At 35.2% G+C, this 18,768-nt stretch overlaps 3 protein-coding genes across 6 annotated transcripts in view; 1 reads left to right on the forward strand and 2 right to left on the reverse strand.

Moving 5' to 3' along the window:
- LOC123707987 (GATA-binding factor A-like) overlaps window positions 1–13,492 on the forward strand; it is a 42,082-nt gene extending 28,590 nt beyond the window's left edge. The window contains exons 1-8 of one of the 4 annotated variants that reach the window (XM_045658385.1): window positions 1,996–2,028; window positions 3,127–3,331; window positions 5,090–5,230; window positions 7,258–7,424; window positions 10,746–10,879; window positions 11,066–11,190; window positions 11,412–11,707; window positions 12,009–13,492. In XM_045658385.1, the coding sequence (XP_045514341.1) occupies window positions 3,175–3,331; window positions 5,090–5,230; window positions 7,258–7,424; window positions 10,746–10,879; window positions 11,066–11,190; window positions 11,412–11,707; window positions 12,009–12,101 (1,113 nt within the window). In that variant the 5' untranslated portion in view covers window positions 1,996–2,028; window positions 3,127–3,174 and the 3' untranslated portion in view covers window positions 12,102–13,492. Of the gene's footprint in view, window positions 1–1,995; window positions 2,029–3,126; window positions 3,332–4,250; window positions 4,597–5,089; window positions 5,231–7,257; window positions 7,425–7,459; window positions 7,549–10,745; window positions 10,880–11,065; window positions 11,191–11,411; window positions 11,708–12,008 lie in introns of those variants that run through there. The other 3 variants (XM_045658384.1, XM_045658386.1, XM_045658387.1) reach the window with 3 other exon arrangements.
- LOC123707990 (thialysine N-epsilon-acetyltransferase-like) lies at window positions 13,488–16,100 on the reverse strand. Its single transcript, XM_045658389.1, has 4 exons — window positions 15,482–16,100; window positions 15,352–15,403; window positions 14,390–14,607; window positions 13,488–13,951 (listed from the first exon to the last, which is right to left on the reverse strand). Exons 1-4 carry the CDS (start codon window positions 15,548–15,550, stop codon window positions 13,772–13,774), a joined length of 519 nt encoding a protein of 172 aa, XP_045514345.1. The 5' UTR covers window positions 15,551–16,100; the 3' UTR covers window positions 13,488–13,771.
- A 754-nt stretch (window positions 16,101–16,854) lies between these two features.
- Window positions 16,855–17,946, reverse strand: LOC123707989 (thialysine N-epsilon-acetyltransferase). Its single transcript, XM_045658388.1, has 4 exons — window positions 17,749–17,946; window positions 17,622–17,673; window positions 17,326–17,543; window positions 16,855–17,143 (listed from the first exon to the last, which is right to left on the reverse strand). Exons 1-4 carry the CDS (start codon window positions 17,830–17,832, stop codon window positions 16,970–16,972), a joined length of 528 nt encoding a protein of 175 aa, XP_045514344.1. The 5' UTR covers window positions 17,833–17,946; the 3' UTR covers window positions 16,855–16,969.
- Between the last annotated feature and the right edge of the window lie 822 nt (window positions 17,947–18,768).

Below are 18,768 nucleotides of genomic sequence, written 5' to 3' on the forward strand. Positions count from 1 at the left end.
CATTCAAGTTTAGCCGGGGTAGAATAATAGCGATGGACAGATCAAAATGGCGACATTTGGAGGCCATTGTCAAGACCAGATGATTAGTTCTAATAATAGTTAATAATGTATTAAATAATACCCTAGATTAAGGAAATAAAGGCTTATTATATACAATAGTCTACCATATTTACTATTACATTTAGGTATGAGATCCTTGACTACTAGAATATATAGATAGAAGGTGACCCGTTCGGCCTAAACTGCTAGAAATTTGGATATATTTTGTTATGACTAAACCGTATAATACATTATAATTACGCAGGTATCGGGTATATAGATTATATGCTCCTGTTACGTCTTATCAGCTAAAGCAATGTTGTATATAAGGTTAATAAAGGCAAAGCGTACTTAATTCAGTACAATTATTCGACTCAAAGAAATCATAATGTTCTCAGTATTTAAATGAGCTGCGATACACGCAAGAGCGTGTGAGCTTGCCACAATGCCCTATCCAACATTACCTTATATATTGCGCCCGCGGTTCGAGGTGGATTTTGTGTATTTTAGCAAGATATTTTGCGTCCCACCAACAATTAAAAATTGAATTATACACCTTCATCAGGACTAATATATTCATGCTGTTATCGTGAACCGTTCGGTATCGTGTTCATACAGGGTTTATAATCGCGGATCATTATATTTATAAGGAAGTCAGAAAATGTTATCACATTTTAACGTTATATTAGTACCCATGTTAAGAATAATAATTCATTAGTAATTAAGCCTCATTTATTCCTTTCCAAAAATAACTATATTTTTATTCTCTTAAAGAATCATCCCCACCAACTTCTTTAAGGTCGTCGGCCCACAGTGCAAGCGGGCGACCTCTTTTTCTTTTCCCTGCTGGACCTTTTCATTTGTCCATCTGCCATTGTACATGGCATCAGCGTGGACTGCCCATTTTCAAGTAATTAACTATAAAGCCCGCGCAAAATATTGTATGAAACTTACTTCTGCCAGCTACTAGCGCTGTATTAACTTTAAAATATCATTGCTATTAATTTATTTCGACAGCGAACAAACCTTTAACAATCAACAGTGATATATAGCTACAAAGTACATAATTTATTACTGATAATATATAACGAAATTAAGATTAAATTACATAACAAGTACAGCAAGTTATTAACGTGTGAACCGGGTCCTTTGTGAACAAGCAATATACAGGCGTATAACGTAACTTTAGGGATTGCGATTTTGATTACAATTTATATTTTATATGTATGGATTTCCTTCACCAATATTGCAATCGACAATTTGTGCCAATTCCAAGAAAAATCATTAAGAATAGGTTTTATAGAAGCAATGTAGGTATTTATGAAATAGACCAAAATGATTAAACATGAATCGAAGTAATTTTATCAGCGTACATTTTGTTAAGGAAAGTAATGTGAGTGTACCACTTGTGGCCAAGGGACGAGACGTTGGCTTCACGTGGTCCGAAGTTAAGTGCGTGGCTCAAGAAAGAACGCAATGTCGAGGCATTGTGGACGCCCTATGCCTGTTCCTAAATATAGGAAAAGCCAAGTCAATAAGACCTAGTAGTTTGGAGTTCTATCTATATTTATTTAATGTATTAACAGGTTTCGTTTGGTTTATGTTTAAATCAATATTCTGTATGATCAGGGACATGCAGAATTTCTCAACCATAACCTCATCACAATGTTGTCTATCATTTACCGTTTAAATATATCATATTTAAGCAGGAGTTAAATGGACTTTGTGATTTGTTTATTCCGATCTTAATTATGTTATCTAGTATAAACTGTTTTATCACTATACGGGCGAGTGATTGTTAGCAACGATTATTTAAAATGGAACAAGTGTTTGTGAATTCTAACAGAAATGTTTGAATTCAATTGTTTTATCAAAATATGGTAACGTGCAGCTAATCACGTTCCCAGCTCGGTTACGGTCAGTGTTCTTAGTAAAAATGCAACAATCTATTTGTTCATATTACCAGCGATTTCGTTATTTTGATATTGGGTAAGTGAGTCACTGTGGCAAGAGCGATATGTGAACGTTTTTCATTTCTTATTACTTTCCAATAAGGTCTAGTTCGCCGTAACATTGTATAAACGCTTGGCGAGCGCAGGATACGCGTGCGCGTGTTCTATCACTCGCAAATGGCGCCCTTATCGATGCGTTGCTTTAATCCTATTCCAATTTGAACGCCACTCCATATCGTTGGCTCAATATTACACGTTATCATAATTTGCCCATAATTATAACTAATTGATAGGTTGAAATGTCTTTTCTTAATTACAATATCTCATCATTAAAAATATGATTTAAGGGGGTCTTTTGGTTATGTTTGCATTGAATGTTAAAATGTTACTTAAATGGAACACTATTGTTCGGTCTTGACCTCAGGTTTTGTATATGTTTAATTAGTTACGTTGATTTACAAACAGATGATATGCATTCAATGACTGATACTCGCTGTCGTTCTTAGATCTAAACCCAGACACCTCTCTCACATGTTACTTATTACTTCTCCGTACGATAAAAAGTTAATTGCACTCATCAAAATCCATTGGTACACAGCTGGACTTCTTAACCTTTCTTCAGCTAACCTCACATCTGGGCCAACAACTCTCTTTTAATTAACTTATGAAATTAATAACATTATTTCGCGATACGACTATATTAAATGTTTTATGTACAAACCAGCAGGACATATGTTAAAATAAAACACATATATGTATATAATAAAATAAAGTTCCTACTGCTACATACGATCATGAATGGACAAAGTGATTCATAAACGCGTACTCATTGAGTTAAAAATACCGGTAGGACTAGCGTAAAGCCTAAAGATTCTTCATGTGTTTTCTGTTAAAAACCCATACTTGACTGAATTGATAGGAAAATAACCTATATAACCGGCATAGACATGTTTGAAGATTAAAGGTAATATAAATAAACACAACCTAATACTTTAGTTCCTATTTCCTAGACGTTATCATAGGTCTTCAGATTTTTTTTTTGGTTACAAACAAATATCGTATTACTATCCTTCACCTGTAACAACACGTTTGGTGTTTTGCAAGCAAATTCTTATATTTAATTATTTTCTTCCAGTCACTGATGCGACAGTGAGTCTGCCTGAAACAAGTCAAAAGAGTAAGGATGTTTGGCGGCAGTGGTGGCGGCGGTGGAGGATCCTATGGTGGTGACTGCGCGGAGGGTTATGGACTGGGCTACAACGGACGTCTGCAACACTACGCTGCACACTTCGCGCCCCACCAGACCTGGCACCACCATGCGGCCCATCACGACACATACGGTACGATATTCAAGTAGAAATATGTGTACTTCAAAACTCTTGGATTGTTCTGTAAAATACAACGCGTGATTATACTTGTTGTAAATCAAACATTACAACAAAAGCATGATTTAAAATAATAATATTGTTAAACCCGGTTTAGTTCCCGATAAGGTATATAAAAGAATGAATATGTTCGACCTTACGGAGAGTCCTGATCACCACAGCTAATTTAATCACCTAATTCTTGCGTTCCACCTTTTGAACCTGAAATGTACTCAAGGCATGAATTTTAATGTAAAATTTAGTTTGTGACGTCAAATGGGCCCCGTTTGCGCAAATCTAACCGCACGTTGAATCAACTTTGGTATCGACATGGTCATTCCCAGAACGATAAACTATTTTCCTTTCAGGATAAACACTTGTTATTGTACGATCTGTTATGATGAACAGCAAGGATAGCTGATAGGTGCCACAAGCTATTCGCTATAGCGGGCGTGGGCCATCGAAAATATTTTCCTCTTGTCCCGCTAAAATATTGTAATCATATGAATAATTTTAGCCTAATGGTTCATTGTGTGTGTGTCAAGTTGATTTTTTTTTCATCCACGAACTAGGCATACTGCAAAATTCCATATGCTTCATCTCGACGCCTGGTGTCCCACATCACAGTGCTTTTTAAGACCTAAATTCCAACCCTATTGAAAAAGATTCACGAGACAGTTCTGGCATAGGATGTAATCACCATGAAATCTATCTTCCAGATGCAAAGATCTAAATAAATTTCTTGATTACGTTATTGATATTATAAAACCATTTCTTTTGTAGATAGCAGAAAGTTAAATAACACATTTGGTTAGGTAATAATTAGACAATATTACTTTGTTTTCGTATAAAATATGCGTACACGACCGTATCGTCGTTGTTGATACAATGATATTAACGTCCATTCTGTTCATACGGCAACGATTATTACTGACCTATATTATTACGAGGTGAAAACGAGGGCAATATAGCCTTACTAAAGGATTAAGTAGACATTTGAAACCCAACGAATGATATTATGAGTCTATGACTTGACCCGTACTGAAGTTTAGTGTGTATGAATCAGTTTTGATAAGGCTAGCAGCCCGCGTCCCGGTCAGTCCGCGCTTTGACCTTTCGCTGTAGGGTCGCCACTTGTGTCTAGTGCTGTGTTGCGAATCCTTATCTTGAGCTAGATAGCAACGTGAATATGGAGTTACCTTTAGCGGAACGGTTGTTCCAGAATTTAGTTCATCTCGCAGGTTTGTTCATATAATTTGCAAGTAGTGTTTTTATATATCTTTTGTATTATTCAATTTGTATACCAACGAAATTAGTCCAATGTGATATTTAAGTATACATCTGTGAAATCTCTTACAAAGTGTAGCGGAGAGTTTATTGCCAGTTCTTCACTTCCGTTCTACGCCCTTGATTTGAGAACTGGCAGTAAATGTAAAATTAGAATTAGTATATTTCTTTTTTGACGTTCATAAGTGTACATATCTATATAAATCAATGATTTTTTACTTTTGAAATGTTAGTTTTTATCAGCAATTTTTATGATATATTAGCTATTTAGATATTAGTAAAGTAAAAGATTTTAAGGATTATCTTGGTTTCTATCTGGGAAAGGGCAAGTGCTTCTTCGGGTTTTTCTTTTAACGAAACTAACATTAAACGTTAATCAAAGGAATTTTTATTTTAATTGATTTTTAAGCTTTGAGCATTTAGATGAAGTTTTAAATAAATGTTTAGGTGGAGGCAGTGTAAGCGGTGTTGGCAGCGTCGGCACTGTGGGCGGCGTGGGAAGCGTCGGCGGTGGACTTTATGGACAAAACATGGTGATGGGCGGCTGGTGTGCGCCCTACGACGCGCTTCAAAGACCACCGGCTTACGGTAACAATCTTCACCTGTAAATTCGATAGGGTGGACTAGAAAATATATAATGATTCTATAAATGACACCGCACATAAAAAATAAAGAAAAACATAATCCAAATTCAAATGCAGTGCATCATAGACATGGATAAGTGGACAGCATCACGACCTTCCAACACTGGAACTTTTCCATGTACTAATATGCCTTTTATGTCTGTTTATCTTTGTTCACTATAGTAATAACTTACCAGTTATAAAAATATGATAAACGTGTATTTGACGTGTCGGTATTTGACGATTTTTAATAAAAACAGATGAGCGCGAATATGATCAAAACTAGAATTTAATTATGTTTTTATTTATAAATTATATGAATAGAAGTAAATAAAACTATAAAATGGTGAATTAATATGTAATTTATTATCGAGTGCACTCTACGTTATATTTTATCGAGACGAAACAAAATCCCATAAAATTTAATATGATACGTTTTATGATTGTGAGTGGTCGGGCGAGGCCTATCTCGTATGGAGATGTGATCTTGGAGACAATCGTAAAACACACTATCTCAGTTTTTCACTGTTTCTTACGTATAGTGATAGGAATCGAAGAATACAAATATTTTATCGAATCCTTAATTTTAAATCAATATTCAATATATCAAAAACTCGAAAAGATTTGTTGATATTCAATCGATTGGAGTTTATATAAAAACCGGAAAGAGGAGATTTACAATACGGTGTGTATTTTTCAATGTTTGGTAAAATAATAAACTTTTTGTTGTAACTTTATTAATAATTGGGCCTCCTTAAAACAATAATATTTAAAAAATAGACCTACTTTTATACTAAAATCTATTAGTTTTTCTCTCTTAAAGAGCTTCTTCCCTTCCTCCTATCTTGAGCTTTTTATTGGCAATCTTCCCCACCAAGTTCTTTAAGCCCGTCAGCACATCGTGCAAGAAAGAAACTTCTCTTTCTTTTCCCTATTGAGCCTCTCCACATTGTTTTTTGCCCTTGAGTTATTGTAACTTTAATCAAACATAAATTTATTCCATCGAGCTACTGATTTTCTCAGAGAAAAAAAATATAATTTAATTTAAACAGTGTCATTAAACTATTTTCGATTGAATCGAATTTGATGATTTAGATTCTAAGGAACAACGTTACTACAATACCTTGTCTTGAAAGTTAGTAATAAATACATAAAATACGTTTAAAAACACATGTCCTAAATGTGTATAAAATTATTGTCCAACACTTGTCGTGCGTTTATTGGTTGTGACTCAGATGTTATTTGGGCTATGGTTCGATTCTCATTGTTTTATTGCTGACGTCAGGTTGATTAATTTACGACGCATAAAATGAGGCTTTGTGGTTTGGATGTGATGATACATCGCTCAATCCATAGATAATTGAAAAAAAAAAATTAAATTAGGAATCCTAGCTTTTGTTTATCAAGTCAAGTATAAGGCGCCTATTTGTTTTAAAATAACTAGGTAAACACGTTACAATTGAGCGTATATAAAATCACAACCGGAAATCGTGGTCACATTCATTATAGGTACACACAGAACAACGGAAAATCGATCATTATATCATAAATATATTATAAATTTCCAGTGAATTAATACTGAGATAGTGTGCTGTATATCATAGCGATAAGCCCGGACTACCTAAGTAGTTTAGTCGCATATTGTTATTGTTTCTACTTCTACGAATAGATAGGCAAACTTGTAAGTAACGGTGCTGCGTCTGCGAAACCCGCCTCGAGCCGACATCGATACCTCTTTGTTCCGAGATATCGCCTCATTAATGCTCGTTAAGAAGCACTTGTTTTTGTAAGCAATCATAGTTTTTGTGTGTCTAATGTGTAGTCTAGTGTAAACCACTTATACATGTGTTGTATACTGACTTCCTGACTTGCACTGTCATACATGGAGTTGTTACCTAAACGTTTAAGAATGTTTTATAAAAAGCTAGACCATAAGCCGTAGGTAGTAATAGGTAGTAGGCAAGCGAAATGCTTAGGCAGTGTGTGCGACAGATGGTGCGGAGGCGTACGAGGAGGGCCGCGAGTGTGTCAACTGCGGCGCCAACAACACACCATTGTGGAGACGCGACGCTACCGGACATTACTTGTGCAACGCCTGCGGTCTCTACCACAAGATCAACGGCGTCAACCGGCCGCTGGTGAAGCCGAGCAAGCGGCTGGTGAGTGCCTATTATAATGCCCGCTCTTTGTGTAGGTGCGGACGCGGAGCTGCTCACGCGCTTCTATAAGGACGGCTCCGTGCAGAGGTGGATGAGTGAGGGCATGGCGCGGGGCATGAAGAAGGTGAGTCGGTGGCGTGTAGACTAGTCGCCTCGCATGCCGCGACCACCCACTCCCCTGATCCCTGCTGCCGGCCTACTAGTGTACACGCTGCCGCTCCCCTCCCGCCCCTTCCCGGCACTCTGCCCGTCCAGCGCGATGACCATAACACTCTGGGCTGCTCCAATCAATATTATAGTTAAGCCGCAAGCTATGAAGCCATGAAAGTGTTATTGTCATGCGCTGGTTCCGCTAGTGGTGGTAGTCGTCGACGGTAAAGAAAATTATTTGTATTGCACTGATTCAAGAAGGAAACAATATAGTAAGCCTTCTTAAAATACCGGCTTACTAACATTTATTTATAAAATGTAAATATTCAAAAGGATACAAATAATTTTCTAGTCACCGTTGAAGTAAATTTAAGTTATTGCTTTTGATTACTTTATAGACATCCTTGCTCAATTATTTCTCGAGGAAACTGAACGAAGTAAATCATATTTATCAAGGAATTAGATCTATTAAATACTACAGTTTCCAATAGAAAATATACATTTTAGAATTGCATGAATCCCCATCCGCACCAATTCTCCTCTCCTTGGTGATAGTTTCCACCCTGGCACAATAATATACTATATGAATAATAGTCTCATTTCATTGCGCATGCTACAATGTAAGTACGAGTATAACATTTGATACGATAAGCAGTGATAATGTGTGCGTGTGTGTCAGTCACACAAAGGCCGTGAGGAGGCGCGGTGACGTCAGATGGAGTCCCGCCCTCCTCTGGCATTGGACACTGCAGCGACTATTAATAAATATCTTATAGGTACCACGCGGTGATGCCATTTACCCGAAGGGTTAAATTAAACAACCGGTAGGCACCTTACTACAACAATTTCGTTACTGGATAGATAATGTTTTTATTCAACTTGACAAACACAAAAGTAAATGCTCAGTTTTAAATAGAGTACCTAGTCTGTCCCCTTTTAACATAGCGTTAACATGATTTAACAGAAAGAGACAAAAAGGTTTTTTTTAAATCTTATCTTTCAGAAATAATGAAATTGCAATCTAATGGATCAGTTGTGAGATTAAGATACTGGCGTCAGTACAGGGGGCAAAAGAGCAGCTTGCCTGATGTTAAGTGATACCGTCACCCATGGAGACCCACATGGCCAGAAAGCCCGCAAGTGCATTTCCGGCCTTTTAAGAAATGGTACGCTCTTTTCTTAAAGGACCTTAAGTCGAATCGTAAAGACCTCAATGGGAGTTCGTAAATGCCAAACTGCCTTAAAACACTCAGTTGTGGAAGGACGGACGTTGAGGTGATACGGCTGGAAATACGTACTCTGCCTCATCTCACATCCAATAATGAAATTCAGCTGCATATATGAATCCGAATAACTCCATGAATAGATAAATAAATAAGGTAAAGTGTAGGCAACACAATCGTGATATAGAAAACGTTACATTTAACATTTTTAATAGGTGTGCGTAACCAAAAGCGTGGCTTCTTAGTTCTTCTTCTTAGTTCTCAAAATAGGTCACTCTTAAATAGGTTACATTCTATGTTTATTCATTAGAGGTTTTATTAACTTTTCTTTGATAATTACCACAATTTCCTTTAAATTCTTTTTATCTAGCTGTTCCGAGTTAATTAGGTTGTAGCGTGTTTTTATACAGTATAGCCTTCCTCGGTATAAGATTGAACTTTTCAATTCAAAGCAATGGTTACTGTGATCAGGATTTAGGTGAGTGGCCGGGTTTACAGCACAAGAGATTCCGGAAAATAATGTCTCTAATAAACAACTTTTCCTTTAATTTTATTCATATATCGTTAACGTTAACTAAAATTTAATTTAAGAAAATTCTTGTTTCCGATAAGTACTCAACGTACTTGGTGTCCCATAAAATATTTTATTTGAAAAAATAATTTGGACGAAAAGTTAACTTTTACTTGTCTGTGGTTAGCGCGAAACAAATAATTATATATTATTTATTCGTGCTTAGAACATAAACGATAGTAATGGCTGCGCTGGAGTCATTACAAAATTAGGCTATCGATATTCAAACAACTGTGGTGTTATCACAAGGCTAAACTTGTTATGAAAAGAAGTGGTAATGGGCTTAATGCGAATTTTATCTTATATTTACAACGTTGAAAATTGTATTTTCATACCAAAATTTTCCGTTTTTGATAATGTATTCGTTTTAATAATGTTAATTAAAGTGTGTCAATAATAAATGCAAATGCAAGATTAAATTATTTCATTTAAAATCCTATGGATTAATTTTTCGGAAGAGACTCGTTTTTACATTTTAATTATGCAAGTTTTTAATAAATAAATGTTACTTATAAAAAATCTTTATTCATGACATGATATCTTACCTATATAGATATGATACAATTGATTTAGAGCTAGTCTCGACAAGAGCCCCTGTGTTGTGGGTAACTAGATTACAATGTTTTATTTTTTCTTAAAGAATAAATAGGCTTAGTGTTACAACTAATCATAAGATAAAGTCGTATAAGACCTTTAGTATGCGTGAATGTATGAGGATGTGAATGGCGATCGCGTATAATAAAATAAGAGAAAATACGAAGAATATTGATTAAATGTATGCTTATTTTAAGGAAGTAAATGTTCCCTATTGGTTTTGTTTTTCTATCGGCTTACGGTCGAACTCATAAATAAATTAATTAAAATCAAAATCTTTATTCGACGCAAAGATCCTGTATTTGTGTGTGACTGAGTGTTGTTGTAAGCGTGCGCTATTTGCGTTAGTTTTTGGAACCTCAGAGTCATGCCAAAATATGTAAATTTAAAAACGAAATATTACTTACTACATTTATAATAATAGAAATGACTTTATTTGACTCAAAAACACCTCATACTTATTATACCTAAATACTTTAAGGAGAAATTGGCAAAATCAATTGATTAAATCGCAATCCGCATACAACAACGATGTTTGTTATTTTTAACACTGTGAAAAGTGACTTTGGTTATGCCAGAACGGAAATATTATTAGAAAAATGTCCGAGATATCCTAAATCCTAAATATCCTTCGTTTACATTTTCAATAACATCTGTAGCACCTAGCGCCATCTAGTATTAAAGCATGCAATCATTGAAACTTGAATTACACACTCTCTTATCTCTGCTTCTTATTAGATATTAATTGTGTCAACTGTATTAATCGCAAGTTCTCATCCCCAGTCTGCTGCGCGACGTCACGGGCAGTGCTGTACTAACTGCGGGTCTCGCAATACTACATTGTGGCGGCGAAATAATGATGGTGAACCTGTCTGTAACGCTTGCGGCCTTTACTATAAGCTGCATGGAATAAATCGGTAAGTCTTAATAATTGATCATTATACTGCTGAATATAATACACAAAAGAGTAGGCATCGCATGTGATAATCATAAACTGTGTAGTCGAAAAATTCGACTACGATATGGTATTTTAAATACTTCGTTTAAAGTTAAATAACAGTATTTTTTGTAATTTTAAATGAATTTAACGTTAACAATTACAGACCACTAGCAATGAGGAAAGACGGTATTCAGACGCGAAAGAGGAAGCCGAAAAAATCAGCGAGTGGAACGAAACCTGCTCACGAGGCACCCAAAAAGGACGGGCAGGGTTCACCAGGCATTGATGGTATTTATTTGTTTGTTTTCTTAAAATTACAATGAATACACTGATTTTGAGACTTAATTTAGTTCAATATAAAATTTACTTTCAATAAGGTTATTTAATGTTCAATATATTTTTATTTATTTTAGGAACAGAATTTATAAGATCCAATTAAATACAATACAGTTCTTAGTAAATAAATTTGTTAAAATTTAATCAATAATTATTTCCAAATGACATTGCAGACAGTAAATCAAGTATATCAGAAGTGCCACTGCCGCTGACGGCCTCACTATCCCCACATACGCACGGGCACACTAGCAAGCAGGCAAGCGGCGAGCAGAGCGGGCAAAGTGGGCAAGGTGTACAGGGTGTTCAGGGCGGGCAATACGGGCTTGCTAGCACAGCGTTCTTGTCTTCACCGTCCTTGTTCAATATCAAAAGCGAGCCGGCTGCGGCATATGACCCGCCAGGTTATCCGCCCACGGGGAACCCACCACACCACTACCACTCCCACCACCATTATCTACACGCGCTGCAGGTACTATTATTAGCCTTTTGTATAAATATCAAATTACATAAGTTACCCATTAAAATCTAATATATCACGACGTTGTAACAGGCAAATCTGGTCAAAGGTCTTCCGCGGGAAGTGACTTTGTTTTGTACAGATAAAATAAATTTATCTAAATTAATCCGTTGCATAAATTAAACAAAACAAAGTTTTCCAAGAGATAAAGCCTTCTTTTATTTTTATTCTGCAGTATATTATTTGTATAGAGAAATTTTACATTTTTATATTTTAACAAAATACATTTCTAAAATTATTTTTACTGTTACAGTACGGCTTGTCCAACGGTGAAGAGGAGGAAGGCAGTGGATTTCTTCACCAGCGCAATGTCACCGCACACGCCAAACTTATGGCCTCAACGTAGCCACGCGTATATAGATAACAGACGTCCATCAAGACAGATAAAGACATCCTTTTCTGATGAACAGACGGAGAAATAGGATACACAATTATGTTTTATCTCCTATGTACATTATTATATTCAGGAACGGAGTGGGCAACACTGTAAATAAATATCCGTTCGTAATGTACAAAAATTAAGCTGTAGCTTTTGTACTAAAATTATAGACTTAATATGTAAGTAGTTCATTTGAGTAGGAAGGTCCCAAGTCTGAGGGTAAACACGAGGTCACAAAAGGTTTACTTTATCGTTTGAAGTTTTTACAAATTTACAAAGCATATAATTCATTAGTAACACTAACAGAACACAGAGTACCTAATGATCACCCTAGTTCCGGGAAATAAGATCGCCACTCTTTAGTTGAAGTCGTTCGTCGAAGGATTTCAATTGTGAAGGTACACGTGCGAACGCGATATCTTTCCATGTCAAAACTACTGTTGATACAGATTAGATATTTATGTGAGCTGTTTTAAATTCAGAGACATCAATCTCTATACGCAACTGAACAAGTGCTTGTAAATGTATAAAATAGTTAATCACTAAATGGAACTGTATGATATTATGTGACCATTTCGACTGATAATTGTCGATGTTTTTATTTGTAAATTGATTAAGAATCTTAAGTAGCATGCTGATATTTTAAGTATTTCTTGTATGTATAATGACTATGATGTTCAATACTTATAAAAAGAGGTTTTAAGAATGTTTTTAAAGTTCCTTTAACTTTTTTGTAACAATAAGTTCAAAACCTAAATAACGCCATCTAAAAAAAAACTAGAATAACGCCATCGACGTAATTCAGACTGCAAACAACAGATGGCGCCTATATTAATAAGATTTAGGTTTTTTATTGTTACAAGATCACTAGTCTTAGATTTTTGAATGTGAAATCTTTTACTTACTAATTTTACAGTTAGTATGTATCAATTATTTATTTCATGTAATAACGTGATTGGACAATACAAGACGTCCTAAAAATCTTCCAATTCTTAGTGGCACAATTTAAGATTAGTCATATTTATAGTTAAACAGTGGCATTTATAAGCTGTATATAGCAGACAAGATTGTTTTATTTCGCTTATTTTAAGAAACGATATCTGTTGGTGACTGATAATATCCAAAAGATAAACCTTAAGTTCAAGGGGTCACTTCGCTGTAAAAGCAAGATATTGCAATCATTGTAAAATATACCTTAATAGAAATGAGAAAGGACACTATTCAAGTAATGACGCCATCTTGTTGCAAATATAATATTTATTATCAGTCACATAACAGAGTGGCTATTACGAAGCATGGCGGTAGAGATCTCTTATAAGTCAATTGTACAATGTTTGAATAAAGTGTACAAAATTATATTAATTTGTTTTAATAATGAATAAATTATAATAATAATCCAGTGGCAATTCAACCCTATATTTTGGCTTCGCATTTGTTTTCTGATCATTTTTATTTCATAGACAAGTAGGTGATCAGCATTCTGTCTGGTATGACGTTTTTCTTATTTGAGACATGCCGGTTTTGCTTGTTACTGTTACGGTTTTCCTTCACTGTAGGAGCGAGTGTGTGAAGAAGACATTCATGTTCATAAAACTTCTTTTCTCTTGTTTCGTATGTATGGATGGTCCACTATGGATTTAATGTATTATGTCAGCTTCCCTAGCCGCTGCATGTAGGGCGTCATCATCAAGGCGGTAATAACGCCAGGCCTCGGCAGCGGTCAGATCCCTTGCGCCACGTGACTTGTAAAACAACCGAGCATCGTTCCACCCTAACACGTGGAATTCCAGACGGGAACAACCAGATGAAGATGCTACCTGAAATATTGTTACGTTCACGGCTGATCAAACTTTATTAACTCAAAATTTATACAGCTCAATTTAACTATGTTAAGCTTTGGGTCATCTTTTCTATTCCACCGCAGATTCAAATTTTTTTAAACGCATATAAACTACTAAATTATTTATTAAGTTTCGCTTTCATTAAGACAACAAACAGAAACCCGGAGTGACTTATTACTAATGTACCTGTAATAGATAGTCTATAATTTGTGCCATAGAAACACCTACATTTAGAAACATTTAAAAATTATACATTTTATAGTCTATGTTACGTAGATTTTATGCAATCATTACAATTACAATTAAGCCGGTCGGCGATTTACCGGTAACAACGTCAAGTACGTCTGTGGGCGGCAGTCGAGAAGGACCTTCAAAAAACAATGTACTTATAGAAATTCTAGTAGCTGACCATACCTTAGCGACTGCGTTGAAGAGTTTCTTACCGACGCCCTGTTTCCGACATCGCTCTTTTATGAAGATGTCTCGTAGCATCAAGGCACGACCCTGCCAAGTAGAGTACGACGAAAAGTACAGAGCGTATCCCACCAGCTCCTTCTGACGATCGTTTATTTGTTCAGCCACAAGACAGCGGAATAAAGGTGGATCAGTTTCGAAGCCATCACGACGGAGATCTGGAAGTAGCAACATTTATGTCAAAATTGCAATTAGCGTTATCGGTGGAACGCAGAATCTACTGGGGTTTGGGACAATATCACTTCTTCACAGTCGTGACCAACAAACGCCAAACGAATTTGTCTGAAGGTTGTCACGTGACAAAGCGTGACCTAATGTCTTTCCATTCCATGCCATCAGTGATCACAACAATAAACAATACAAGTTCAAAGTACACGTTATATAAATTTTACTACTCTGTACATAAAATTCTTTGTTGAGTTATTTATGTAACCTTACATTAGTAAGTTACATATATATTTTATTTAATAATTAGAAGCGCAATCCAAACACTGCCACAATAAACCGTTTAGTTTTTCCCACACTCATAATTGTAATTTAACATACTCGTTCCGATAATGTCTAATAGGTCGGCTACACTTATATTCTTTATAGGTAACAGATATGTTAGATTAGATTTAAGAAGCCTTGAATGAGTCAAGAGATTTTTTTTATCAGGTTTATAAGGTTACGTTGTTACGTTTGTGAACCTAATATCCAACAATGTAAATTAGGGTTGCCTGGAAGAAACCGCTTCTTAGCGATAAGGCCGCCCGTTGCCTAATAACTTGTAACCTGCTCTTTTTATATGTATGTTATTGTATAAGGTAACGAAGTGTAAATAAATAAATAAATGTAAGTGAATCGCAGACGCAAGCTAATAATTAATTACCAAATCAAAAATAACCTAAGGTTAGTCTTACCTATTCCCGAAATATTTGGTCCTTTTTCCACTTTCTCGAATTCAGCAAGCTCCTAAAGAAACATAGTTAAAACATAGATACTTTTTGCTTAATTAAAAAACAAATTGTAAACTATAAATATGGGAATTACTTGAATCATATCAGCCACAGAATCCATATCCTCTTTCGTCGCATGTCGGATTTTCGTACCGCCTTCCATAATAACAACTCACATAAAAATACTTCACTTTTTCGTCACAAAACAATATATATATATATATACGTATAATATTAAGTGTTATTAGAAACGCTTAATATTCGACATCTCATACAATATAGATAACCGTACAATTATATATTTTTAAATTAGAACGTATGTTGGTAGTATGGGAGCGCACCGCGTTAATGGCAACTGTTAGTGCTAAATTAATATTGTAGACTGTAGTCAAAGGTCATCAGGTACTTTATTGTTTTAGTTCACCAAACGAGTCATGTGATATCAGTATTTATTATGTTGTATTGTGAGACTCCTACATTTTTAAGGAGGTAAATATTTTCTTACAGCAACTAATACAAATGTACTTGCATATATATTAAAATAACATTAATACATCATTATATAACATAATAAATATTATCTAATTTGTATCTTCATAGGTGGCGACTAGCCGCCGTCCACAACTATTTAGAAAGAAGCGCTGATTAACCGGCTTTTTCTTTTATGGTTTTCTCAATAAAATTAATATCATACTGAAATAGGACAGAACCTTTAATAAATATAAGGTTTTAGTAAGCTAAAACAGTTTTAAATAAGAAGTTTAAATCACATACATTACACTATATAATATTATTTACATACAACATTAAATAAAAATATGGCTGTTAATAAATATTTCTTATTTTCTCAGTCTTAATTATTTTTATGTAACCACACTTGACACTTGTACTGATAATCACATTACTTAATCATATGTAAGTACATGATGTACCTAAATGTGTTAACAGAACATTCAACATATCAATTGCTTTATAAATATTTTATCTGTCGAATCATTTATAATTTGTGGGAAACATAAATGTTACTACTACTAAACTACTAATTTGTGAGTATTAAGAACTTGTTAATATTTTCATAATTAAATCTCACTGTAAATAGGATAGCAAAGGTGCACCTCAGCAATACACAACACAAAACATGCCTGTTCATCTGGGTCATCAACACAATTTATCACTGGTAGCACCAAAAAGTGCAGTTCATAAGTTGAGCTTGACCTGACATGAAAATCAACTTTTTTCTTGATATAAATTCTACTTATAAGCCATTGCCAATAAATACATGTTCAGACATGCTCGCAGGGAGCGGTTGCTAAAAACATGCAAATCTGCTGTAAACGCAACTATGTTGAAATAGAGATTATTTGGTTGATTAGCCTGCCTTTTGTACAACTGACTAGTTGGCTAAAGTCATAGTTAAAACATCTCTAATTTTTATTGACTGCTAAGCCTATGAAAAATTAGAACTAATGGGACAATCATAGTGTTTTATTTTAAACAAACAAAACTATCACAGTAGGTTCAGTTTATAAAGAAATATTTAAATGCAGTTTGGTTATATCAGCCAGTAAGGCTGTTTCATCTCTTATGAGTCTGCTTCGTTAGCTGCCTGTTGCAAAGCATCACCAGATAGCCGGTAGTAACACCACTGTTCTGAACTGGTCAAATTAATAGCTCCCTTTCCTTCATAGAATGATCTTGCATCATTCCACTCCAGCACATGAAATTCCAGTCGTGAACATCCTGATGATGAAGCCTCCTAAAAAGAGAGTTTAATTTTGTTATATTTCCAACTAAAATAAAATATTATTTTTTGATAATATATTAATAGTTTGTACTTTTCACATATTGCAACATCTGTGTTTGGTAGAGGGTAACATTATTTTTTGTAAGATGTATATATTTGGGATATTTTTTTTTATTTTAATAAAAGAAGGGAACCTTAGCAACAGCATTGAAGAGTTTTTTGCCTACTCCACATTTTCTATCACTAGAGCGCACATATAAGTCCTCAAGCATCATGGCACGGCCTTGCCAAGTTGAGTATGTAGGGAAGTACAAGGCATATCCCACTATAGGATTCTTGGCACTTTCCTCAACCTCTGCCACTAGGCATTGAAACGCTGGAGGCTTTGCTTCGAACCCATCGCGCCGGAGGTCTGTTGTAATGAAAAGATCTTAATCACTGTTTACAAAAGAAATTTAAAATATTTAAGATACGTTCTTTTTAGAATTACCTTTAGCAGATATTTTGGGGCCATCTGACATCTTCTCAAAATCAGCAAGTTCCTAAAAATAATATTAGAAAATGAAGTGTTCTAGTTATGCACTGCAAACTCAGTATAAATTAATGTGTGCACAAACTTGAATCATTTCAGCAACAGCATCCATGTCGTCACCTTTCGCGGGACGAATTTTAATATCACTGTATTTTTTATTTTCTCCCATTCTGTCGCTATTTGTAACTTTCCTTAAGAACTTCGACGATCTGTTTTTGTAGTTTTGTAATTAGTTTGAATTATTTTATAGTCACATGTTACTTGCACAGATTAAATAGAGTTACTTGCACACTGCACAGACTAGTTGTATTTGTTTCCAATTTGTTTTATAGAACGGGGCAAATGGGCAGTTCATCTGATGTTAAGTGTCACCGTCGCATATGGACACTCAATACCATATTTTCCAATACTCTCATTTCTAAAGTACGGAGTCTGGTTGTAGGGCTTCTTACTGCCTGATCTCACTCTCCTGGGTGTCCATCGGGTTTTTACCCGTACGTATTCGTTTCAGCCAGCAATTCCTCTATCTAACCATATGTAGTATATTTCCATCCTCTAGCAGTATATAACCTGTACGAGCTTTATTTAATATATTGAATGGCCCTCGTAACTGTAGCTTCATCTAGCGCGTCTTCATATCCCTTCTCTATCTGCAAGTAGTTCCGAACAACTTCTGGTTTTCTGGCAAGCCAAGTATGAAAATAGTTGGCTAGCATTCTTCATTTCTTGTTCGCGGAATCCTTTACGGCGCTTGCATATGTTCGCTCCACTAAGGTATTCTTTTCCCAACATTGTACCATCCTATCTCCTCTGCTACTCTATGCCATCTGATGTGTGATATTTTTTTATGTAATTAATAAAACTAATAAAAGTTGCATACTACCTTTTTTATCCTACCAATCCCTGAATCAGAAAACCTTATTTATATAAACACTTTCTCTCGTTCTACAAATTTCAATCTGAACTAAATCTGTCAACTTTTACTGTAATTTTTAGCCCTTGCCGGGGGCTTCCAGACACCATTTTCGTATCATTTACACTACATTATATAAAAACTTCAGTTTAGAGGCCAAATTGTGAAATGCATTGTATACGACTGGTCTAA

This window comes from Pieris brassicae, chromosome 4 (assembly GCF_905147105.1).
Source record: "Pieris brassicae chromosome 4, ilPieBrab1.1, whole genome shotgun sequence".
Classification (NCBI taxonomy): domain Eukaryota; kingdom Metazoa; phylum Arthropoda; class Insecta; order Lepidoptera; family Pieridae; genus Pieris; species Pieris brassicae.

Bases quoted from the DNA above. Each gene is read 5' to 3' on its own strand.
- LOC123707990 (XM_045658389.1), bottom strand. From the start codon at position 15,550: ATGGAAGGCGGTACGAAAATCCGACATGCGACGAAAGAGGATATGGAT. The intron at 15,404-15,481 runs GTAATTCCCATA...ATGTTTCTTTAG, and splicing joins CTGTGGCTGATATGATTCAA to GAGCTTGCTGAATTCGAGAA. The intron at 14,608-15,351 runs GTAAGACTAACC...TGCTACTTCCAG, and splicing joins ACCAAATATTTCGGGAATAG to ATCTCCGTCGTGATGGCTTC.
- LOC123707989 (XM_045658388.1), bottom strand. From the start codon at position 17,832: ATGGGAGAAAATAAAAAATACAGTGATATTAAAATTCGTCCCGCGAAA. The intron at 17,544-17,621 runs GTAATTCTAAAA...TCATTACAACAG, and splicing joins CCCCAAAATATCTGCTAAAG to ACCTCCGGCGCGATGGGTTC. The intron at 17,144-17,325 runs GTTCCCTTCTTT...CTCTCTTTTTAG, and splicing joins TCTTCAATGCTGTTGCTAAG to GAGGCTTCATCATCAGGATG.